General features: G+C 50.9%; 1 protein-coding gene and 1 pseudogene across 2 annotated transcripts; one reads left to right on the plus strand and one right to left on the minus strand.

Annotated features, from left to right (window-relative positions):
• Positions 1–8: 8 nt before the first annotated feature.
• Positions 9–1,810, minus strand: LOC308359879 (nuclear receptor subfamily 2 group F member 6-like; annotated as a pseudogene). The gene is made up of 2 exons: positions 1,798–1,810; positions 9–1,241 (listed from the first exon to the last, which is right to left on the minus strand). The product of its transcript is annotated as a nuclear receptor subfamily 2 group F member 6-like (transcript).
• Positions 1,811–17,036: 15,226 nt separating this feature from the next.
• LOC308359880 (thyroid receptor-interacting protein 11-like) lies at positions 17,037–21,389 on the plus strand (the record flags this gene model as incomplete). The annotated part of the gene is made up of 1 exon (XM_080831729.1): positions 17,037–21,389. One exon carries the CDS (start codon positions 17,037–17,039, stop codon positions 21,387–21,389), a length of 4,353 nt encoding a protein of 1,450 aa, XP_080687855.1.
• Between the last annotated feature and the right edge of the window lie 3,790 nt (positions 21,390–25,179).

Consider the following 25,179-nt stretch of genomic DNA (forward strand, 5'->3'; position numbering starts at 1 on the left):
ATAGGAGTCTGAGGAGAGAAGCCAAGGTCCTCCGCCTGGGAGCCCCGCATGAGGCCGAAGCATCCGTGTCCCTTGAGGTGTGCTGACCCAGCCATGGCGCGGCCGGCCCGGCGAAGTCACTGGCCAGAGCCGTAGGGCCAGTTGAAGGTACTTGCTGACAGCAGCATGTCTCGGATCAGCGTCTGGGTGGGCGTCTTGCCCACCAGGCGCATGAAGAACAGCGGGGAGGTGAGGGAGGCTGGGAGGGCAAGCAGGGCCGGGAGCCGCAGCCGCGGACGCCCGAAGCGCTGGGGCTGGGACGGGTACTGGGCCCGCACATACTCCTTGAGGGCCACCTCCGAGTTCTCCTGCAGGCTTTCCATGTGCTCTGGGTTCGAGAGGCCACAGGCGTCAGGCGTGAAGAGCGCGATGGCCTTGAGGCAGCCAAGCTGCCTGCAGGCGGCCTAGCTTGTGCACCTGCTCCTGGAAGGCGCGCACCTGGTCCGTGAGGGGCGCGGCGTGCAGGCCGGCGGCAGCCAGGAGCTGCGCCCTGTGCAGGGGCAGCGCTGCCTGCGCCAAGTTCACCTGGAAGATCTCGCTCCAGCTGAGGCCAGCAGCGCCACCTGGCCGGCCACAGGCAGCTCCGGGAAGAAGGGGGCGTGGCGCGCCCACTCCACGGTGCTGAAGAGCAGCCGCGCCGCCAGCTGGCACACATTGTCGGTGCCCAGCACCGCCAAACGCGCCCGCACCAAAGCACCTGGACCCCGCGCGGTAGGGCTCGGCTCGCAGCAGCTGCGTGATCACCTCCGACACCGGCTGCCTTGGGAAGTGGTCTCCGCTGGTGGCTGCCAGCGCCAAGCGCGGGGTGCTGCCCGAGGAGGCTGCCACGGCGCCAGGCAACAAGTCGGGGATGCGGCCGCGCTGCACCGCCTCCTTCCTCGTGCCCACCCGGAAGCACTTTTTCAGGCGGCAGTATTGGCACAGGTGAAGCGGGTCGATCGGGCAGTCATGGTTGGACCCGCCGGTGCAGCTGCGGTTGCTGTGGATGCTCCGCTTGAAGCAGCTCTTGCAGCCCTCGCAGGGGAAGACGCTTTAGTGCTTGCCGCCGGACATGTCCCCACACACCGTGCGGTCCACCTGCAGCCCGGACTGCTCTTCACCAGGCTCAGAGTCGCGGGCAGTGCCTGGGGGTGAGGCCCAGAAAGCCTCGGGGCCAGCACTTCCCAAACTACCTATCCCTCTTGTGGCCGCACCTTCCCTGCCTGGGCCTCAGGCAGGGCCCCCAGCCTCACTCGCCCTCTCCACCGCCCACCCTGGGAGCCGGCCTCGTGCTGCAGCCGGTTTTCTCTGGGATAGTTTTTGTAATTTCTCTGTTCTTCTCTCTCTCAGTTTCCAATGCCTTCCTGTGTCTGCAGCCTAAACATTGTAGGGGAAGTTTGGGTTTGGAATTGCAGAGACTAAATAGTAGTACCCAACCCAGTGCAAACCCGAAAAGCATGAAGGACTTTTTTTTTTTTTTTAAGATTTTATTCATTTGACAGAGAGAGATCACAAGTAGGCAGAGAGGCAGGCAGAGAGATGGGGAGGCAGGCTTCCTGCTGAGCAGAGAGCCCTATGCAGAGCTCCATGCAGAGCTTGATCCCAGGATCCTGCGATCATGACCTCAGGCGAAGGCAGAGGCTTTAACCCACTGAGCCACCCAGGTGCCCCCTGTGGGGATTTTTTAAAGAAAAGACAGATGCTTATGTCCTACCCTAGACTCACGGAGTCAGAGCCCTCTGGGATAGGCCCCAGGGTACAAGGACCAAGCATGTTTACCATCTAGATGCATGTCTTGAGAGCTTTTTTGGCACTGGGCTTTCCATTATCTGAAAAAACATTCAGCGAGTTTGGGAGAACCCATAAATTAACGTTTGATGACAATTAGCAGGGCTCTGCCCTTCAGGTTCTGGGATATCGTGATCTGCATGTTTGCTGTGATGTGTTACACCCTTAGCTCTTGTCAGAAAGTTATGGATTGGGGTGCCTGGGTGTCTCAGTGGGTTAAAGCCTCTGCCTTCGGCTCAGGTCATGATCCCAGGGTCCTGGGATTGAGCCCCGCATCGGGCTCTCTGCTCAGCAGGGAGCCTGCTTCCTCCTCTCTCTCTGCCTGCCTCTCTGCCTACTTGTGATCTCTCTCTGTCTGTCAAATAAATAAATTAAATCTTAAAAAAATAAAATAAAGTAAATTAAAAATTTTTTTAAAAAGTTATGGACTGTTTTTTTGTTTTGTTTTCAAATGTTATGTATTTAACAGAGAACGAGCCAGAGAGCATAAGCAGGGGAACAGCAGAGGGAGAGGGAGAAGCAGGCTCCCCGCTGAGCAGGGAGCCCAACGAGAGGCTGGATCCCAGGACCCTGAGATCATGACCTGAGCTGATATCAAGAGTCAGATGCTTAGCCAAACGGAGCCACCCAGGCACCCTTACAGGACCTGATGTCTTAGGAAAATAAATGGCAAGGCTAAAGAAAGAGGAGGGAAAAAGTGAGGCCTGTAATTAAAAGAGGCTTGTGAGAACTGTTAACCAATGGCAAGCTATGGGTCTTATTGTCACTCAGGATTTAACAAATACAGAGAGTCAAAATACTTACGAGATAATCAGATCAATTTGCACTGTGACTTGTCATGATATTGAGAAATTATTTTGAAATGTTTAAAGAGTGATGATCGTTTTGTAGGTATATCTATGTGTGTGTCCATCAAGGGCAGTTTTGTTCCCTGGGAGATGTTTGGCAACGTCTAGGACATATTCGGTGGTCAGAAGCAGGAGTGAGGAAGAGGCTCTCCACATCTGGTGTGTGGAGACCAGGGGTGCTGCTAAGCATCGTAGTATGCTCAGGACAGGGCCCTCAGCAAAGAACGATGGGGCCCAAGATGTGGGGAATGCCAAGGTTGGGAAACCCTGTTCTGGAGACACATGTTGAAGTAGCTGTGGGTCAAATGATAGGATGAAGATACTTGCTTCAAGGGGTGCCTGGGTGGCTCAGTGGGTTGAACCACTTCCTTTGGCTCGGGTCATGATCTTGGGATCCTAGGATCGAGTCCCGAGTCGGTCTTTCTGCTCGGCGGGGAGCCTGCTTCCCTCTTTCTCTCTCTGCCTGCCTCTCTGCCTACTTGTGATCTCTCTCGGTCAAATAAACAAATAAAATCTGTTAAAAAAAAAAAAGATCTTTGCTTCAAAATGTTATGGGGGCTGTGGGGATGGGCTGCGTGTTGAGAATTATTTAAGTTAGTGATGGGAGTTCCTTATACCATTCTCTGTACTTGGGTGTGTGTATGTGTATCTATCTGTATGTTTGTATCGTGTGTGTGTGCGTGTGTGCGTGTAGTGTGTGTGTGTATTATATACAACTGTAAATTTCCATAACAGAAGCTCACAAGCTTGCTACGGGGGACATAGAGACTGTTCTCGTGGCGCCTGGGGCCAGCAGGTGGGGAGGGTGGACAAGCTGAGACGGTGGGTTCGCAGGAGCAGCAGCAGTGGCGTCCTTACCGGGCTCGGTCTGCAGCGGAATGTTGGTGGTGTCTGGCTGTCGAGCTTCTCTTTATGCCTGTTGTTTTTTTTCAGGTTTTGTCTTGTTCTTTTGCCTTCCTAATAGCCTTTCAATAATTTCTTTTTCTATTAAATTCAGTCAGAATCAGTTTCTGTGAAGCAAGAATTCTGCCTTACACAAGAACAGGGTGAAGCCGATGTGTAGAGAAACGGTGATCTGACAGATTGTGGCAGGAGACAGAGGAATCAGGAGACAAAGATATATAAAAATATATATGTCATTTATATATCTAACAACTAAAATTTACAGAGTGTCTATAGTGTATATATTTTTATATGCACATATATATGTATATAATATTTGAGAGCAAGAGAATGTCATGGCTTCTGTTTTTCTTGTTCTTAACTTCTGTCCCTCTCGAGACCACAGTTTAATTCTTCCTCAGGGATATTATGAGATACCCCATATTTCTTTCTTTCTTTTTTAAAAGATTTTATTTATTATTTGGCACAGAGAGAGAGATCACAAGTAGGCAGAGAGGCAGGCGCAGAGAGAAGGGGAAGCAGGCTTCCCGCCAAGCGAAGAGTCCAGTATGGGGCTCGATCCCAGGACCCTGAGACCATGACCTAAGCCAAAGGCAGAGGCTGAACCCACTGAGCCACCCTGGTGCACCCCCACCCATTTCTTTAAATAAGAAACTCTCCTTTCTACTTAAATAAATGCAAATGATCTTCTGTCACCTACAACCCAGAGAAGCTCAGCATAGTTTAGATGATGACGTGCACACCTGACCACCTTTTTGCTATACATGCTTTTGCTCACTGCTGTGCAGAGGTTCCACAAATGTCTGTTTAATGGGCACATGATTGTCATTTGGCTCCAGACAAGGAAGGAATGTGCCATGGAGTAGGTCATGGTTAGACATAGACCATGGATTAGCTTCCCACTTCCCTGACCTCTAAAACTCAGCCCTTGCTTCCTTGCAGCCCATCTGCCCCCCAAATCATCACAAACATTGACCTGCCGGGATATATGATGGGGTTGAGAAGGAGGAAAGGCATAAGGGGAGCAAGGATATATCCCATATCTTCTCACATATTCACAGTGTGTTCCTTCCAGGTTTTCCTGAAGATTCATCACCACGCTAGGTGGTAGGTACTGTCATTCCCATTCCCACTTTAATTTTAGGTGATGAGACTACAGGGGAGAAAGGGGATGAAGTAAAGTGCCCCTGACACACAGCTACAAGAGCGTCAGTGGTACCATATCGTCCTTCCTCCTGTTGGTTCTTGCAGTTGTTTCACGATTCCATTTCAACAGGTGGGGAAACAGGCTCGAGGATACCCAAGGAGCCACAGTGAAAAAGAGGTAGCGATGGATTTTGACCTCAGGTCTGTGGTCTTTAACCCTCGGCTACCTCCAGTATACAAACAGCATCCTTGTTTCTCCGAGTGTGAACCAGCAGCATCTGCCATCACCTGAAAATTTTAAAACGTGGCTTTCTAGGACCCACTGAGATCCACTGAGTCGGGGCTGCATTGCCACTCCACCTCCGGGCCATTACGGGGACTCTGACGTTCGAGAAGCAGCGGTCTGCAGAGTTCATCCGGGCTGTGAAGGACACTCGCTGTGGGCAGAGGCACTGTGACAGCCCGTCTCCCAGGCCGGCCCCAGCCATCCCTTCCCTCTCCCTGTGTATGTGCCACTCCTCACACCAAGGGTTGGAGCTTGTGTCCCTTGAATCTGTACTGATCCATGACTGGCTTTAGCCCTCAGAAGGCACCGAAAATGATGTCCCGGGATTTCTGAGCAGTTTCTGCTTCTTGCCTCTCAGATTCCAGATGCCATGCTGTGAGAAGCTCAGGCTGCATTGAAAAGACACGGGGGTGAGACGTGAGGCACTCCGCTTGACGGTCCCATGCGAGCATCCACCTGACCGCAGCTGCTGGCCACGTGAGTAAACCATCGTAGATGGTCCATCGGAGTTGTGCCACGCAGATATCTGCATCCCCGGTGGACACCGTATAGAGCAGAAGAATTGCCCAAACCTAGTCAGTTCACAGCATCAGGGGAGGTAGTGCAATGGTTGTTGATTTAAGCCACTAAGTCTCGAGCATCAGTACCTAACTGAAAGAGAAATCAGTACCTGGACGTAGGGCACAGAGGTCACCTAAAGGTAAATCAGGTAGCAATGGCTTTGGAACCAGGCGTCAGCTGGCGGCCAGAGCACCTCAGGGGGATTGTAAATGGAGGCGGGAAGGGCAGGGAGAACATTGGTCTTGGAGGCAGGAGAAAATGGGACTCGAAGAATGAACTGCCAGAACCATTAGCAGAATGTGCCCCGCAGGAACCCGGAGGTGGAAAGAGTACCTCATGAACCGTCAGTCTGGTCAAGGACATTTCCAAGTCAAACGGTGAAAGTGCCAACTACTTTTTTAAAGATTTTATTTATTTGAGAAGGAGAGAGACAGTGAGAGAGAGCATGAGATGGGAGAAGGTCAGAGGGAGAAGCAGACTCCCTGCGAAGCTCGGAGCCCGATGCGGGACTTGATCCGGGGACCATGACCCGAGCCGAAGGCAGCTGCCCAAACAACTGAGCCACCCAGGCTCCCATGCCAACTAATTTTATTAGCTCAGAGAAAATTATTTTTATTAATCGAATTGGAATAAAGTTAAAATGTAATAAAATTTTTCAATTGCACTAGGAATGAGATTGAGCCGACACATGGTTTGGATGTGTTAGCTATATTTTGGAAATCCACATTCGATCTATAAATGCATAACTATTAACATTAAAAAGATGTTACTGCCCTTCAAAATCATCTTAGTTGCAGCATCTCAGGGTACCATGTTATTAATGATGAGGTCTGTCCAGACCATTTTAAGAAGGGAAATAACCACCGTTAATGTTCCTTTCCAATTTCTTTTTCCCTCTCCTCCTCATTTCTGTTCCCTTCCTTTCCCCTCCCTTCCTCTTGCTCATTCTCTCCCTCTCTTTCTTCCCTCTCTCCCCTCTCTGCGTCTTTCTGTTATGTAATAATATGATAGGGAGCAAAGTGTCACGTCCTAGGTTTTTCACTTATTGTTGCATTTTAAACATTTCCTTGTGGCCTTAAGGAGTCTCTGAAAACATGTTTCTCAGCGGCTGAGCAGATGGTTTAAGATGATTGTTCCTGCAAGCTGTCTCAAGTCCTTCTGGGAAGTAGGTGGTGTGTAATGCAGAAATGATCAATGAAAAGCAAGTTCTCAATTTTACTCTGAGCCTCTAAAGTGCAGTAGCTCTTGGTGGATCTGTCTCTCCAAAACCACAGAAATAGAAGGGATGGTGACAGGGACCAAACAGGAGCCACATGGTGGAAGACTGTTGACGTGGGGCTTCATGCCAGGTTCTGCCCAGTGTCTGCCCATGTGACCTCAGATGAGGGTGCCTAGACCAGCGAAGGTTCAAGGTCCCCTTTAGTTCCACCTCTGGTTTCTGACACAAATCGAGTGTCACAAAACCTCGCAGGTGGAAAAAGGCCTCATTTCAGGGGCTTCCCACCTCTTGCATCGCACCCTGGTGCCAGGCGCCATCCTTCCTCCCTGACAGCCACAGTCCCCTTGCTTCCTTGGTCTCCTTTGGCCGCTCTTACCCTCCATCTATTCACAAGGCAGCCAGAGTGATCTGGTAAAGACTGTGTCAGACAGTCACACTCATCTTACTCCTCCTTGTCATGGAGCACGAGGCCCCACATGATCAGGTGCCCCACCCCCTCTCTGAGCTCACCTCCTGCTTCTGCCTTGCTCACGCTACCCCGTCCAGCTGCGCCAACTGTGCTCCCACTCAGGAGCCTTTAGTCCTGCTGTTCCCGCTGCTCGGAATGGGAAGGGACTGGCTGTGCCTCTCCCCGCTGAGGCTGGAGTATCGTCCGGCCTAGTCTGACAAGTAAGACCCTGTCTCCACCTGGTAGACAGAGGAGGAGAACGTGGAGAGAAAGCACTGCCAGGAGCGGTCCGCTGGCATCTCTTGCGTAAAGCAGAAGAAAGCGCGTTTGCCTTTCAGTGTAGTGACCTGCAGCTACACTTGGCCCAGTGAAGATCAGCTGAGCCATTTGTGTGCTTCCGGGGTTGGGTACACACAGATAGATGATGGGTACAGAAGGGCAGGATTTCTCTTCTCCCTTGAGGAAGAGTCCAGAAATGTGAGCAGAGCAGGGAAGAAACACTGTCATGGGAAACAGTACCTAGATTTGTTCTTCTCCATGATTGCATTAGAAGGCTAAGCCACAGGTCAGTTGGAGTATAGTTCTCCTCCTTGGGGGAGGTGGAGTGGCAGACCTAGGTAATTCTGCTGGTACTTTCGGGAGAATTCCCTCCTAACACATCCTTGGGTGTTTTTCTGGAATCGCTTGAATGGGTGGTTCAGCTTTTGCCCACCAGGATTCTCTGAAATGGCTCGTGACGACTCATTCATTCAGCGAAGGCTCTCTGCATGAAGAGGCTGGAAATGTACTGTCTGTTCCAATGCCCGCCTCAGACTATACCCAGTGATACTGTCCAGCCTAGGTTTCTTGTGATCCTGCTCTGTTCCAAATGGAAATCATGTGATGGCTCCCTAGGTAACTTGCTTTTTCCTTCCACAATAGGAAGAAGTTAAAACCTGACATTCTCCTCTTCCCAATTTTTATACTTCTTTGTCTTAGTCCAGGTAGTTTAATCTGACTTTGGGAATCACAGTGGTAATAGTAGGAGTAGTAGGAGTAGTAGTAGTACTACCCCCACCCCACCACCACTACTACTGGTAGTAGTAATGATTTCTATCATTTGTTGATCACTTAATATGAGCCAATGACTGTTCTAAGAACTTCAGATTTTATTTACTTATCCATTTTAGAGAGAGAGAGGTAGAGCGCGGGTGGTGGGAGAGGGGAGGGAGGGAGAGAATCCCCAGCAGACACCACGTGAGCACTGAGCCCAGTGTGGGGCTCGATCTCACAACCATGAGTTCATGGTCTGAGCTGAAACCAAGAGTGGGATACTTACCGAAGTGAACCACCCAGGTGCTCCTGTTCTAAGAAATTTAAATAGTAATTTATTGAATGCTCACAACCATCCTATGAAGTTGGTGCTCTTATTATCTTATTCCCATTATATAGATGAGGAAATTAAAGCAGAGAAGGTTGACGTGACTTGACCAAGAGCACGTAGAGGTTGTCTCTTGAATCCACACTTTTTTTTTTTTTTTAAGATATATTTTGTATGGAGAGCGTGAGCAGGTGGGAGGAGGTTTAGATGGAGACACCCTGCTGAGCATGGAGTCCAACACAGGGCTTGACCCCAGCACCCTGAGTTCATGACCTGAGTTGAAACCAAGAGTGAGATGCTTCACCAACTGAGTTAGCCAGGAACTCCATCGAACACACACTGTTAAGCAGTAGGCTTCATGAATGTCTCTGTTGATGGGGGTCACATAACAGACATAGTGTTATCTGGGGAAGGAGGACACATGGAAATTAGGAAAAAGAAGAAAATCTCCATAGTTTATGGGTTGTTAGGATGCTAGGTCACTTTATACCACTTGTGTAGAATTGAAGAAAGAAGAATTTAAACTCCGTTGGAGAAAATCTCCCATGTAGAGGTTGTGACCCTGTGCCCTACTCATTCTGGGGGAAAAATCCATCTCTGTGTTGGTGTCTGCCTCCTATTCCATGTGTGGGATTTGTCTAAATTACTTGTGCTGGTCTTTCCACCACGTTTGTGTGTGTTCTGAGGGAGTGTGTCCAGTCTCCTGGTGTTGCTTGAGGTTTTCTTCTTCCCGTTATAGTCCTGCCTATTTTCCTTAATGATTTTATTTATCTATTTGTCAGAGAGAGAGCGCATGCACACACACACAAGCAGGGAGAGGGAGAGGTGGGCTCCCTGCTGAGCAAGGAGCCCGATGTGGGACTCTATCCCAGGACCCTGGGGTCATGACCTGAGGCGAAGGTAGCCCCTTAAATGACAGAGGCACCCAGGCGTCCCTACAGTCCTTCCTATTTAAAGGCTCCAATGCCCATTTCCCTTTGTGTCTGTTGAAAAAACCTCCCTCCCCGCACTTCTCCCTCAGCTATAGGCACTGTCTTTGAACAACTCTCTAAGCAGGGCTTGATGACTTCCATTCTCCAAGGGCCCTGTTGCGTTTGTTTGTCTCTATTTTTCCATCTTCAGCTTTATATCAGGGGTTTGGGTGAATTCGGGGAACGATGATCACTGGATGGGAAATATAGCCAACTGGCTTTCGGGGAATTGCTTGAGGTTCAGTTGGTGTTTGGTGTACTGGTTTGTCTGGGTATTGGCCTGATTGTGTATCTCTTAGCTCATCAACTCTTGTTCTTTCTCCTTTGGAAGGAAAGAAAGAAGAAAAGAAAGGAAGAAGAACAAAAAGAAAAGAGGGAAGAAAGGGAGGAATGAAGTAGGGAGAAAGGAAGGACCATCATTCCTGAGGTAAAACTAATTAACTGACTTAGCTGAGCTTCGAAGGTGTCACATGGACGTAGACCATTCCTGGCGCATGAAAAATCTTGGCCCTTGTGCTCAGGAGAACCTTTTCTCCCAGTTCATTCTTCCTTTCTCCTTTGCTTTGCCACTGTCCATATCCAACCGCCAGGCCAAAATGTGCTTCTGAACGTTCTGAGTCTCTGAGAAAACCTGGTGGTGGACGTATGTTCTTAGAGTTTTCCCTTCGCCACAAGCCAAGAAATCAAGGGTCTGCAAAATGCTTCCCAAACAATTAGAATGGGAAGGGCTCAGTGATGATGGTGGTGGTGGTAGTGGTGGTGGTGGTGTCAACATTAAATGATATTAAACACCTCTCTATAGACCTCCATTCATGAACCAGCCTGTATGCTCAGCCCTGTGGGTCCAGAATTGTGTTAGAACAACTACTGTTTATTTCTTTATTTTTACTGATGTATATTTGACATGGAACATTGTGTCAGTTTAAGGTGACTTGATACTTTTGTATTGCAATACAGTTGTCATTGTACTGCTAGCTAACACCTCTATTACGTTACATAATTCTTATTTCTTCTAGTGTTCAGAGCAATTAAGATCTAGTCTCTCAGCAGGTTTAATGGTTCTGATACCATTGTTGACTATAATCACCATACTGTGTATTAGGTCTCCAGGACTTATCTATCTTTCAGGTACACTATGTGCCTTCAACAACACCTCTCCCATTTCCCCGCCCCCAGCCCTTGGTAACCACCACTTCACTCTGTTTTTACAAGTTAGTTTTTTTTTTTTAGATGCTACATAGAGGGGTACCATTCAGGGGCACCTGGGTGGCTCAGTCAGTTAAGGTTCTAACTCTTGATTTCAGCTCAGGCCATCATCAGGGTTCTGAGATCAAGCCCTGCATTGGGCTCCAAGCTCCATGTGGAATCTGCTTGAGATTCTCTCCCTCCCTCTCCCTCTTTCTGTCTCTAAATAAGTAAATAAAGTCTTAAAAATAGAGGTCCCGTATGCTGTTTGTCTTCGTCTGTCTGACCTTAGTTAGCACGATGTCCTCAAGATCTTCCTTGTTGTTGTAAATGGCAGCATTTCCCTGGCTGAATCATAGTCCATTGTAGCTATCTACTCCATCTTTGTTCACTCATCCGTTGATGGACACTTGGCTGGTTTCCATACCTTGGCTCTTGTGAACAATGCTGCCACAACCATGGGAGTACATGTCTGTCTGGTCTTTCACTGAGTACTTAGTACCGCAAGGACTGTTTTATACACTGTACTTGGATTAAGTCCCTCGATTTCCCAAACATGCCAGCAGGAGCCACTATGATCATCCCCCCAGAGCATGAGGCCAAGAGCAGTCCAGTAGCTGCGCACAGTCACACAACTAGCAAGTCGGAGAGCAGCTTTGCAAAACCAGTGGTCCAAGTCCAGAGCCAGTGTCCTGAGCACCGCTCTGTCCTGCCCCTTCTCAGCTCCCCCAGAGCCTGCGTTCTACCTTGGGGTGGCAGTTTGGGTGGCCAGGCTGAGTGGTGAGGAGTGTGAGGAGCCCCAGTGAAGGGGGACTGTCTAAATCCTTTTCTCAGAATCACCGTGTCTAAGCAAGATCTTGAGACATTACTAGACCGAATCGCGTCTCCCCAGATTCCACTTGCTTATCCTCCACCCAGGATGGTACCAGCCCGACAGCCGAGCCATGAAGGCGGGGCTTATGGTCTCTGTCGGTTTGTCTCCATTAGGCTTCATGTGTCTTCCTGGGAAACTCCAGCAAAAGGTCATGAGGTTGGAGGGCGCCTGGGTGGCTCAGTGGGTTAAGCCTCTGCCTTCGGCTCAGGTCGTGATCTCAGGGTCCTGGGATTGAGCACCGCACCGGGCTCTCTGCTCAGCAGGGAGCCTGCTTTCCCCTCTCTCTCTGCCTGCCTCTCTGCCTACCTGTGATCTCTCTGTCTGTCAAAGAAATAAATAAAATTCAAAAAAAGAGAAAGGTCATGAGGGTGGAGCCCTTATGAATGGGATTAGCGCTCTTAGAAAAGAGAGCCCAGAGAACTACCTAGCCCCTTCCACCCTGTGAGAATACAAGGAGAAGTCTGTGCCTCCAAAGATGGCCCTGATTCGACCATTCCGGCCCCCTGATCTTGGACATCCGGTCTCCAGAACTGTGAGAAGTAGATTTCTATTATTTCTAAGTCACCAAGTCTGTGGTATTTTGTTACAACAGCTCAAATGGACTAAGACACCCTTCTAAGCAGTTTGTACATCTTATTTATAGTACTGAGGTAACAACTAATTATTATTATTATTATTTTTAAAGATTTTATTTATTTGAGAGAGAGAGCGAGAGAGCACAAGCAGGGGGGAGGGTCAGAGGGAGAGGGAGAAGCAGGTTCCCCCTGAGCAGGGAGCCCCTGCGGGGCTCAGTCCCAGGACCCTTGGATCATGACCCGATCATGACTGCATAGTATTCCATTGTATATATATACTACCTCTTCCTTATCCATTCATCTGTTGATGGACATCTAGGTTCTTTCCATAGTTTGGCTATTGTGGACATTGCTGCTATAAACATTCGGGTGCACGTGCCCCTTCGTATCACTACATTTGTACCTTTAGGGTAAATACCCAGTAGTGCGATTGCTGGGTCGTAGGGTAGCTCTATTTTCAACTTTTTGAGGAACCTCCATGCTGTTTTCCAGAGTGGCTGCACCAGCTTGCATTCCCACCAACAGTGTAGGAGGGTTCCCCTTTCTCCGCATCCTCGGCAGTATCTGTCATTTCCTGGCTTGTTAATTTTAGCCACTCTGACTGGTGTGAGGTGGTGAGATCTTCTTCTTTGTACATCAAAATGATTGGCATGCACAATCTCAGTAAGATCAATCTGAATCCTTCTAGTCGTTTTCGAATTTGAGCGGGACAAAATCTTCTCTGATGGTAAAATGTAATGAGGTGAGTCTGTAAACCAGCAGCAGCAGCATCCGACTCTGGGAGTAAAGACTAATATAGTAGAGGAAATTAACTTGACATGCAGAGAGAAAGGAAGGCCATTCTTTAGTGCACAAAATCCTCACAGCCACCCTAGTTCTTGAAACCTGGTTGTACAATTCTGGTGGCACAGCCTTGAGATCCCAGCCTCTTTGAGATGGATCCTTTATTTGGCTGTGCATAAAAATCACCTGGCTGGTTAAAAGACAGATTCTGGGATCCCACTGCAGATCTCCTGAAAGAGAAGCTCCTCCGATGGGATTTGGTCAGGTGTATTCAAAGGTAACTGTCTAGGCAAGCTTGTCTACTAAAGGTTCCAAAGATGTGTGAGGATCATATAATGGGCATGATGGGTTTAAATGGCTTCTTAAAACAAGTCTGTCCACTTAAAAAGAGAATTCCCCCATTCTGCAATCATTTGTTAAATGTCCACAATGTGTCAGATACAACGCTTGGTCCTAGAGGTAGGTCTCTCAGAGAGATGTTTTATTCTCTATTTCACACTTAACATGTTTTGTTCAGAACCGTTAAAACTTTATGTCCCCAAACAAAAAATTATGTCCTTTGTCAAAACTGTTGGTTTTCAAAAACCGTCTAAAAAAAAACCTAGAAAAAACTAAAGGCAGCCAGATTCCTTAAAATCTTAAAGCATTTTAAAATTCCATTTTAGGGGAAAAAAAAATTCCATTTTAGGGCACCAGGGTGGCTCAGTCATTAAGCGTCTACCTTCTGTCCAGGGTCCTAAAATCGAGTCCAGGCATTGGGCGTCCTGCTGGGGCGGGAGTTGCCTGCTTCTCCCTTTCCCACTCCGCTGCTTGTCTTCCCTCTCTTGCTCTCTCTGTCAAATAAATAAAAATCTTAAAAAAAAAATTAAATTCCGTTTTAAATACAAGTTTTTGAAAATAAACTTACTTATTTTGTAGTTACTGCACGCACACACTATATATATTTTTAAAGATTGTATTTATTTATCTGACAGAGAGAGAGATCACAAGTAGGCAGAGAGGCAGGCAGAGGGCGGGGGGCGGGGGAGCAGGCTCCCCGCCTAGCAGAGAGCCCGATGCGGGGCTCCATCCCAGGACCCTGGGATCATGACCTGAGCCGAAGGCAGAGGCTTAACCCACTGAGCCACCCAGGCGCCCCCACACACTATATTTTAACACTACATACACAGGACAATTTCAAGTAGAAATCAAATGAGATGACACGGAGTGACTTCAGTCCTGTACCCTGTAAAGGGGGAAAAAATGTCATTTCCAATTTTCCTCAGCATTTCAGTAACCCACCTAAATTGTCCAGAACTTTTACAAAGCTAGGGCGCACTTTTGCACACCACTCTGGATCTCGGGGTTTCAGCAAGGTGGGGTGTGCCCCGAGGAGAAAAGGACGGGCTGGGCGGGTGGGAAGGAGCTACAGGCAGGGAGCCCGCGGGCGCTCACCTAACAGCTCCGAGTCTCCCCGGCGGCGACCACCAGGGCGGCCTCACTCCAAGAACCGCAGGAGGCGCTCGCTCCCCTCTTGGTCCCACAACCGTCACCACCCCCACGTCCGAGCGGTGTGCTACGCTCCCCGCCCGCAGAGCCCCAGCCCCCGGCAAAACCCACCCGAGACAGCGGGCTGCCTCCGCTCCCGCGGCTGTCAAAACTCCGCGCGCCGCGTCCTTTCCCCAAAGGGCCGTGCTTGGCGGGAGGGGCCCAGACGCCCCTGCGCTGCGCGGCGCTCTCGCAGCCCCAGCGCGGGGATCCCGCTCCTCCGCCCCTCTGCGGTGCAGGCCGCCTTCTGAACCCCCGGCGTCTGCGGCGCGCCTCTCAGGTCGGAGTGCTGGCGTCCGATCCTCTCCAGCTTCCCGCAGTGCTCCCCGTCCCCCTCAACCCCTGCCGGTGCGCCAGGACCATTCGGCCTTTACCCTACAAACCTCCACGTCCTTCCGCTTTTCTGTAGCAAGTTCGACCCTGCCCGTGCGCCCTACACCCTTGGTCTCCCACCGTTCTAGTCCGCCTTTCTACTGACTTGTTCTCTGTTTCCTACAACAGGTCCTCTTCTGGTGAGGCCCGCCTGCGCCATGCCCTCTTTATCCACTTACGCGGGTTAGCACTACCCATCCTTGATTAATGTATGCCCTTAAGGGTTTTACCTACAAATGCTTCAGAGATGGAATGCGTGTGTGTGTGTGTGTGTGTGTGTGTGTGTGTGTGTGTGTGTTCTTCTTTAGTTTAAACTTTTAGTCTTTGGATTCTGGAAGACCTGGTGTTTCTCTTCCCTAAAATGGATGGAATGAAAATAAACCTCTAACGAAAGAGAAAAAGGCAAGGGTCATGAGTGGATTAGGGATATCAAAGATTTGAAGAGGCAAGCACAACGGAAGTGTGTTTTCAAATAAAAAGAGAAACTGGATACACTAGATCTGGGTACAGATTTTCTCAGTGCAGTCCTGGGGAGACCCAGTGTTTGGAGATGCCATGTGATTGGAGATCTGAAAAATATGGGGGAGGGGAATACATATATAGTACCTATACATTATATTACATTTGTATATGTGCAATATATAATATGTATAAAAATATATATTACATCACGTATGCATATGCCGACATCTATATATGACACCAGCATAAATATATACAATATTTATATTATATGTAAATTACCTATACAGGGGAAGGAGGGGGAAGGCTCAGGTGCAGTCCCCCCAGGGCGATGCGGGGCGGGGCCAGGACAGAGGGCGGCAGGGACCCGCCCAGGGGGCGTCTCCGAGGGCAGACCCACCAAGCGGCTCCTCTGGGACTCTGGCGGCGCCCCGGAGCTGGGCTCCAGTCTGTGGCGCGGCGCAGTCCCGGGCCAGGACCCCCTGTGCCTGGTGCGTGGTGGCGGCAGGGGACCGGAGCAGGCCACCAAGAGAGCAGCCAGCCCTCCTGTTCCCAGCCCGGACCCCACCCCGCGCAAACGCAGCGGGGGGAGTGGGCGCATTCCCCTGCAGGGGTCTGGTTGGCCAGCTGCGGCTTCACCATGGCGACGGCGGCGGGCAGCCGGGCTCCGGCGCTGCAGCTGCGGGAGCGGTTCCTGACCAAAACCGGTGGACTAGAGCCAGACCGGGACCCCGCGGGGCGGACTCGGGCCTCTGCCGCCCCACACCTGGGCCACTCTGTGCAGAGCGGAGGACCCGCGGACCAGGCACCTCCACGGTCCTGCGCAACCGCCTCCCTGGTCTAGGCGCACAGCCTCCGGAGGCGACAGACGCGCGGGGCAAGCGGCGGCCAGAGAACCACCAAACCAAGGCACTGTCCGAGCTGTCCGCGCAGGGCTGACGGGGCAAGGAGGGGCAGGACACTCTGGAGTCTCTGGAGGCTGGAAATATGCAAAGTCTCCGTGAGGTCCGTTGTCTGCGCTGGTGTAGACATCCGTGAACTGCACCGAGGATCCTCTCTCCTAGCTGGATGGATGCGTGTGACTGTACTTTTCACCTCAATGAAAAAGATACTATTGCGTGGAAAGCTCATGCCGCTGGACTTTGTGTACTGTGATCCCACTTAGGGGGAAGTCGAGGGCCAGGTGCATTTTTGGCGGCAGGCACCTGGGGGCAGTCAGGCAGAGGCATGCACTAGGGGCCCCCCAGGACAGCCAGCAAAGCAGGGGAAGGAGGGCAAAGGCCCAGGCCTGGTGTGGGAAGTTGCAAGCATGAGCGGCTGGGACCCAGACCAGTGGCCAGAGGGCCTTGGCTGTTTGGAACTACCTGCCCAGCAGTGGCGTGCGGGAGCGCGGGAGCGGGGGAGCGCGGGAGCGGGGGAGCGCGGGAGCGCGGGAGCGGGGGAGCGCCGGAGCCGGGGAGCGCGGGAGCGGGGGAGCGCGGGAGCGGGGGAGCGCGGGAGCGCGGGAGCGCGGGAGCAGGGGGAGCGCGGGAGCGCGGGAGCGCACGCGAGGTGGGGGTAAGGGAGGGCCACGCAGGCGCTGCCTGGCAACGGCAGTTGGCTTTTGATTCTTAGCCTCGCGCAGGCAGGGGTTCTGTGACACTTGGCGGGGTAGTCCGACTGGACTGGACGCTTTCTCACCGCGGACCAGGGCAGTTGTTTGACCGCCAGATGTTCTCCTGGGCTGGTGGCCTGGGCTGTGGCCTAGGCCATTCCCTAGGGGCCTTGGACAGCAGCCAGACCTCTTTGACCAGGGACATCTCTGATACTCACACACATGTGCTGGGGAAAGGGACTTTCCCTGGGGATGCCACGGATTTGGCTGATGTCATCTCATCCCAGGCACAGATCAATAGACGCCTCCGTGAGACTGAAACCCTGGAGGCTGAAGTGACTCATTGGAAGACTTTGTGCCCGTGTTCCACCCAGGGACTAAATACCATCGACCCAGAAACAGTGTGGCGACTGAAGAGCCACATCAGGGACCTAGAGCAGCAGCGGATGCGGGAGATGGACGAACATCAGCTGGCAGTGGCGGTGTTGCAAAACGTCCACCAGCAGAAGCTTGCAGACCTCACTGACCAGCACCGCAAACAACTGATGGACTATGAACGACTGATGGAAGACCTACAAAACCAAGACGCTGCCGGGAACGTGAACGATGACCTTCTTGAGGAAAGGGAAATGGAGCTCAGAAGGTTGAGGCAACAACTTACCCAAATGCAGCAGCTGAACGACAGTTTGAACAACCTTGCTTCAGATCTCCGAGCAGAAAAGCAAAAGTTGGTTCACGAGCTCCAAGATGCAAGACATCAGCTGGAGGAATCAGTTCTGCGCAACAACGAGGATTCTCTTAAGAACAACATTGCCGTGAGGGCTTTAAAAATAGAGAAAGGACGGTTAGTGGCAAAACTGTGTCGGGCCGAAAAGAAGCTGTTCGAAGAGAAGTCTGAGCGAAGTCTCAGACACTGGTCCCCAGTAGATAATGCACGATTCATCCAGCTCGGCCAACAGAAAGACCTGGAGATACTACACCTCCGAAAGAGGATGGAGCAGGTGGACGCCGACCACCAGGAAACGAAAGAACTGCTGTCCTTTGCTTTGGAGGAGCAGAAGCAATTGACAGAGTACATCGGAGAGCAAGACCAGTACATCAAAGAACTTAGAGAAAGGCCAGAGCTTCGGGAGGAATTCGGTAAGTCGACCGAAACCTTAAGAAGCCATGACACCTTACCCGCATCCGTGGAGGACAAAGACATGCGTCTCCCATCCATGACAGACGAACATCCTCACGTGGACGAAGACCTGGGGCGCCTCACACAACAGAGTCCTGCTGTCCCCGTGGTTGACCCTAAAGTCCTAGAGGAGATCGTAGAGCTAGAGTGTGAGGTCTTTCAGCTCCACGAGGTAAAAGATGATCTCGAGGAGGAAATCAAAGAACAACAGAAGATCATTCACAACCAGCAGCAGGGGAAGAGAGCAGTGCTTCAGTCCTTACAGGAGCAGAAGGAGAAAGTGGACCGTCTTCAACACCGGCAGGAGGAGATGAACACTGAACACGCTCAGCTCCTCGCAGCGAAAGACGAGATGCTTCGGAATCTGCAAGTGGCACTAGAAGAGCTGAAAGCCCAGTTGCCTGACAAAAGCCGGCAAATTCCAAGAGAAGCCTGTGAGGATGAGGAAGTGCGAGCAAGCCAGCCTCTCCCCAGAGAGAACGGAAGTGAAGAGCGTGATCCATCTAAAGCCGAAATTCAAAGATTAGTCCAAGGAATCCAAGAACAGGAACTGGAGCTGCAGCTTCTCACTGAACAGAACATCCGACTGACCGAGCAGGTGGATCGGCTCTCCAAAGAGGAGATCGGGAAACTCACTCGGATTATCCAGCAAAAGGATGTGGAGATTCAGGGTCTTTCCAGCAGCATCTCTGCGGCTTCTGACAGCCAGAACAGGCACGTGGAACACCTTCAGCGGCAATTGCAAGAGTGTGCTTTGGAAAGCGAACGGGTCTTGGCCGTCCTAAATGAGAAGACGAGGGAGAATAGCAATCTGAAAAGGGACTATCACGAAATGACCGATCGACTTGCTGCCAGGGAAGCAGACCTCCAGAGGATGCAAGAGGAAAATCAAAAACTGGCCACGAGAATGGAAAGCAGCATCCAGGAGGTGTTGAGAGAAATGATTCGGAACTTGTCACACATCATTCAAGAAAAAGACCTGGAAGTGGATGCGTTAAGTCAGAAATGCCAGACTTTATTGACGATCCTACAAACACCCAGCACTGGTCCTGAGGTTCGAGGAGTTCGTATCGATCAGTTCCAGCAACTTCTACAGGAACGGGACAGGTTAACACAGCGAGTGAAGATCATGGAGGAGTGGAAAGAGCAGGTGCTGACCACGGTCCAAAATCTGAAGCGTGAGTCACCCCAGCTTCAGAGAGATCTGCGACAGCTCCGGGCGTGGGCTTGCACCAACAGCGAGAACGTCTTGAAACCGCAGACAGCCTCTCTTGACCAGATCCAAACTTGCCAAGGCCATGAAATAAACTTCCAAGAGCTAGAGAAGGAACTGGCCCAACTTCAGCTCCGCATCGGGGAGCTTTGCAATGCCAAGGACCTCCTTTTAGGGAACCTTGACGCGATTTTCCTCCAGCCCTCCAGCGACTCCGCAGAGGCAGCCGACTCCCTGAAGGCCACGAAATCTGACCTAGTGAGTGAGTCTTCTCAGGTGCTCCGAGAGGAGGTAGAGGAGCTCAGAAAATCAGGGCAAGGAAAAGATCCAATGATTCGAACCCTCCGGGAGGATCAGCAGAGATGGATTGCTTCAGGGGCTGCCACGGGGGAAGGAGAAGGCAAACCCCGGGAACACAGCGATTGCGATTCCCACATGGAGCAGCGGAAGGAGAAACCGGCCGTTCTACAAAACTCCCTTCGGGCTCAGGAGCTCCGAATCCAAGCGAAAAGTGAGGAGCTGCTTTCTTTACAGGAGAAGCTCAGGGGCCAGCTGAGTGAGAATGAGCTGCTGAGGCAGGCAGTCACCAATCTGAAGGAGAGGATAGCAGATTTCGAAATGGATGTGTGTAGGCTGAAAGAGGAAAATGCAAAGATTGTGGAAAGATCTAGAGAAGAGGAAATGGAAAATCAGGCGATGCAAGAGACAAATCGGCTGCTTTCAGTGATGCGGCGAGAGGAGGCATCCCAGCATGCTGGGACGAAAGAGAAGGTACTCACGTTGGAGCAACTGTTGCAAGAGAAAGAAGAGGCTGAGACCAGAGAATTGAACCGGCTCGTCGACGCCGTTCGGTCAATGCAGGAAAAGGCAGCTGTGTGTCAACAGGAGAGAGATGACATCGAGTTGGCACTGACAGAGAAAGAGAGGGAAGCCTGTGCCCTCCAGAAGGAGGTTCACCAGTTACGTGAGAGAGAATTGCTCCTAAGCCAGGAGCTGGAGAGAGAGCGGCACCTCGCTGCAGACGCCCAAGATTCTCGTCACTGGGAAGCTTTGGCCTCGGAAGACCAAGTGGCTCAGCTAAGAGAGGAAGTGACGGTCTTGCAGGGAAAACTCGTTTTGTCTTCCGCGGCCATGGAAAAGGCCAGCCACGGAGCCAGTCTGCAGGTAGAGTCGCTGCGGGAGCAGTTGCACGTGGTCACCCAGCAGGAGGAAGCTGTGCTCCGGCTCGCCGCCTCCCAGGAAGAGGGAAGGCACTGTGATCGAAGACTAGCGAACCTCAAGCTGGAACTGGCCGAGTGGAGGGAAAAGGCAGACGCCCTGGAAGGAAAAGTGATGTCGTTACAGGGACGATTGCATCAAACAAATGCCGACTTGGAGGTGAAGGAAGACCAACTCCAAGAGTTCAAGAAACAGAATGAGGTCCAGCAGGAGATACTGGAGGACACACAGAAGAAACTGATGACCTTAGTAAGTCAGTTGGAAGGAATGGTGGACAAAAGCCTCCTAAGGAGACTCTTCGTGGGATCTTTGCAGGCAGCTGATGCGGAACGGCAGGAAGCGTTGAGGTTGATGGCAAGCACGCTGGGGATCCGAGAAGACCAGCTGCGGCAGCTGCGCAGCCAAGAGCCCGCGGGTGTGCCCGGCGGGGTGACTGGGGGGCCTGGATCCAAAAGCGCCCCCAACACACCTGCGAAGCCAGATCACCAAGCTGTGGCCAAGCATTCTTTTTCAGGACTTTTCCTCCAGTTTCTAGAAGCGGAATCTCAATCAGCTTTTCCACCGCCCAAACCCTCTGCTCATGACGTGAAGCCTCCAGATTCAGGAGGGAGGGGAAAAGTGCCTAAGCAACAAGGCCCACCACGACTGAACGCTACCCTGGGATCCACACCCCCAAAAAAAGATGTCAAGCCCCACACCACAACTGTGGCTCTTATTAACCCACCTGGACCGGAAATGGATCGATCAGAGCACCTTCTTCTAAGTGCTGTCACTGAGGCTTTACCCACGTACACGCCGCATATACTGTCACCTGCCGAGAAGGTTGGAATGGCGGCCAAAGACCTCTCAAAGAACTAGACGATTGTCAAGCCAGAGTGAGACCACGCTTTGAAGATCCCAGGTCACTCTCTGTGTCTACCTTATCTCCTAAGGTTCTTTTTCAAAATGTCAAACATTCGCGGTTTTGCTTTCAGCTTAAGAAACGTATTCTTTTATGACTTAACCAAAAAGGGGTCTCTTAATGACCGCAGAAGTATTTGCCAAAGTGAAAACACTGGTGACTTCTTTTTTTTTTTTTTTAAGATTTTTATTTTTTTTTTGGACAGAAATTGAGGGCACACACACAGGGGGAGCATCAGAGGGAGAGAGAGAAGCGGGCTCCCCACGGAGCAGGGATCCTGACCTGTGACCTGATCCTAGGACCCCGGGATCATGACACCAGCCAAAGGCAGACCGTTAACAGACTGAGCCACCCAGATGCCACAGCAGTGCTGACTTTTGTAGGAGAGTCGACACTGCTGGGCTTGGAGGCTGTGGTCAAAGGATTCTTCCAACAATGTTTGTAATGCTTGAAGGTTTTCACAAGGGCCAGGTGTCTATGTATACCTTATGTAGAGAACACATCAACTTGTTTTAGTGTTCCAAATGTATCAGGTATACGAGCACACACTGCTTATACGGGAAACGAGGTGAATAGCACAAAAGTACAGGATGAATATAAGGTAAAAAAAATTGCAAGTTCGCTTTTCCCAGGTAAGTCTCATTTCTCTTCGTTTATTTTTTATTTTCTAGTTTTTAAAAATCATTTCCTTTTCTGTTGTCTGGAAAAGCACACTATGGGTAAGCTGATTTCTCTCAGGCCTTATGTATGTTTGCCTGTTTAGGAGTATAGTATTCTCTGACTTGCTTTTTCTTTTTTTTCCCCAAATCACTCTGCCTTAGAGACCATTTGAAATGGGAGTGAATTCCATCTTATTCTTTAATTGAAAACCCAGTAGCTTATGGTTCCACCCTAAATTATAGAAGCAGCTCCTCTTGATCAGCCTTTAAGCGGTTTTTCCCTGGAATGTCCATGGTCAGCTCCCTTGTTCATTTGCTCAAAAGCCCCTTCAAATCTTCCTTTGCCCTTCCAGGCGAATTGTTCCATTGTACCTTGGAAAGGATCCATTCAGATCTCTTTAAGGACCTCATTCCATTAGTTTTCCATTCTGCTGTCTCTTCGGCCTGCAAATACGGTCATTCCTTCCCTGCCTTCCTGTTGTCAGTGCTCTGATTCACCCACTCCTGTCTCAGACTGGTGCAGTGGACTCCCGACCGATCTTGCCGGTTCCACTCTCGGCCTCCCTTGAATCCATTCTGCACACGGCTGTCAGGGTGGACTGAGATGACAATGTGATGTTCCTTCCCTGCTGTAATTACTGGAGGGTTCCCCCACCGCCTGGAGTTGGACCTTTAAGAGACCATCCAAGCCCTTGCCTTCGCGGCCTTCCTTCCTCTTCATCGTTCACATAAAGGCCGCCCTGTAGGTCCAGGTGAATTCTTGCAAGCCCCAAATAGATTACTATCCAAATCACTTCAAGCCCATGTGCCTCCTCATTGTGCCTTGACAAAGGTACAAATGAGAAAGAATTTCATTCTTCTCTTCTTCACCCATTGGTAAAGGGAGGGATTCCCACCCTAACGTTATGGGATGTCCAGAGGCTGCACAGCTGAGCTCCACCGTAATTAATTCGGGGCCTATAATAGGGTTGTAGGAAAGGAGGGACACACACAGCATGCAGGGCCACGGGGGATGTTGCACCTGGGAACGTAATGGACAAAGGCTGCGCGTGCAGACTATGTAGTAAGAGGAGAGTGAAGGTGAGCCCTACTTCCTGCAGGAGGGACTGATTGGCTTGCTGGATCATTGCACAGGCTGTCAGGGCACTGGAGCTCACTCGGGAAGAAACCGTGCCTGGTCCCTGTGCTAAGGAGGGCTTGTTGGCCAGGGGATCTGATCTGTGGGAGCAGAGTGGGAAGGGAACATGGAGTGAGGCCATTTGAGGCCCTCCAAAGTTACCGGGTGCCAAGACAACACTTCCTATTGAATCTTAATCTCGGGCTTTCCATCACAGTGGACTCTGATATATGGACATCCATTTCATGCTGAGACTCTTAAGGCATGGGACAGGTGCTTCTCTAGGATGTGTAGCTGTCACGTGAGCAGGAGGGAGATGTGGTCATCAAACCCAAAACGTACTAACTTCCATTGATGTTCACGCAGTTGATCCCCAGGGAATCCCTGGGTGGCCAAGGGGTCGAAGGAAGAGCTGACGTCCTCCAGCACCATGGAATCCGGCAGCGCACTGTGGACAGAAGCCGCCACCTTCACCTGCAGGTAGGATATGCAGACTTTGGCTTCAGCCTGTAGCAAGTAGGCCTTGGTGACTCTATGAAGCTGGTGGGGGTGCCATGACCCAGAGAATAATAGACAGCTGGATAGGAAGGCTCAGAGTCTGTGAGAGACTCTGTTTCCAGGAGAGCCCAGTGCATGGCCAGCAATTGCTGCTCTGATGGTCTCTAACCAGGGCCAAGGAGGGCCGTTTCTTGCATTGGGAGCCCATGGACAATGGACGGATAGCATGGGTGGTCCAGGGACTCCAGGAAGCGGGAGAGGAGGCTGCTACAGCCTTTTGACCCGGGCACGAACAGGTGGTTTTTTCTAAAGCTTTTATTTATGTAGTTAAGAGAGAGCTCTGGCTGGAAGAGGGGCTGAAAGGGAGAGGGAGAATCAGGCTCCCCACCGAGCAGGGAACCCCCTGCCAGGCTCGATGTCAGGATCCCGAGATCAGGACCTGAGACAAAGGCAGACGCTTCACCAACGGAGCCACCCAGTCACCCCCAACAGGTAATTTTTACTTGCACAGATCCTAGAGCCTTTTGTGGAGGGGAGACCCTCCCCCCTTAGCATGGGCTCATTGACAAGTAACAGCTGAAATGGGCTTCCATGAAATTTATAAACAAGGAATATGTTGCCTCCACAACCCAGGAAGTACTGAAAGATGTTGGACTTCTATGTCCTTTTTTTCTTTTTAAGGATTTATTTAGTGACTTGATAGAACACGAGAGAGAGAGTCCAAGGGGCTGGTAGGGGCAGAGGGAGAGGGAGAAGCAGGCTTCCCGCTGATTAGGGAGCCTGATGCAGGGCTTGTTGCCAGCACCCTGAGATCAGGACCTGCGCCCAAGGCAGACACTTAACTGACAGGAAGCCCCGCATCCTTAAGAAGTTTGTCAAACAAATATCCTCACAGTAGGATGTCCTAAATGTGATGTGCCATCTATGTTCCTGGAGAAAGCTGGGTGCAGTACGATCCTGCCCACAGTTTGCCTGTGATAGCAGAGCGGTTTGGGTGCCCTGTGCATAATGAAGTAAATCGTGTCTCCTTCAAGGTCAAGGCACGTGTGACTGAGAGGATGTTGAAATTGGCACTGAACAGAACATATTGGCCAAATCTATAATAGCAAAATATTCCCCATCTTTAAATTTGTTGGGCTCCGTCATGGTTTTTTATAATGACTCTGTTTCTTTATTTTAAGGGGAGAGCAGGAGAGAGAGAGAGAGAGCTAGCAAGGAGCAGGGGCAGGGGGCGGTGGCGGGGAAGGAAGGGCAGAGGGAGAGAAAATCGCAAGCGGACTCCACCCTGAGCACATAGCCGGACATGGGACCCGATCCTATGACCCTGAGATCCTGACCTGAGCCAAAAGCTCAACCCACTGAGCCCCCCATGTGTCTCCGGTGTTTTAAGGGTACAGGGGTTTATTTAATCAGGTACAGTAAGGTAAGCCGATATACAAGTAACTCTCACAACGCAAGAAGCGTTTGCAGACT

Source organism: Martes martes, assembly GCF_963455335.1.
Source record: "Martes martes genome assembly, contig: SUPER_18_unloc_2, whole genome shotgun sequence".
NCBI classification, from domain to species: domain Eukaryota; kingdom Metazoa; phylum Chordata; class Mammalia; order Carnivora; family Mustelidae; genus Martes; species Martes martes.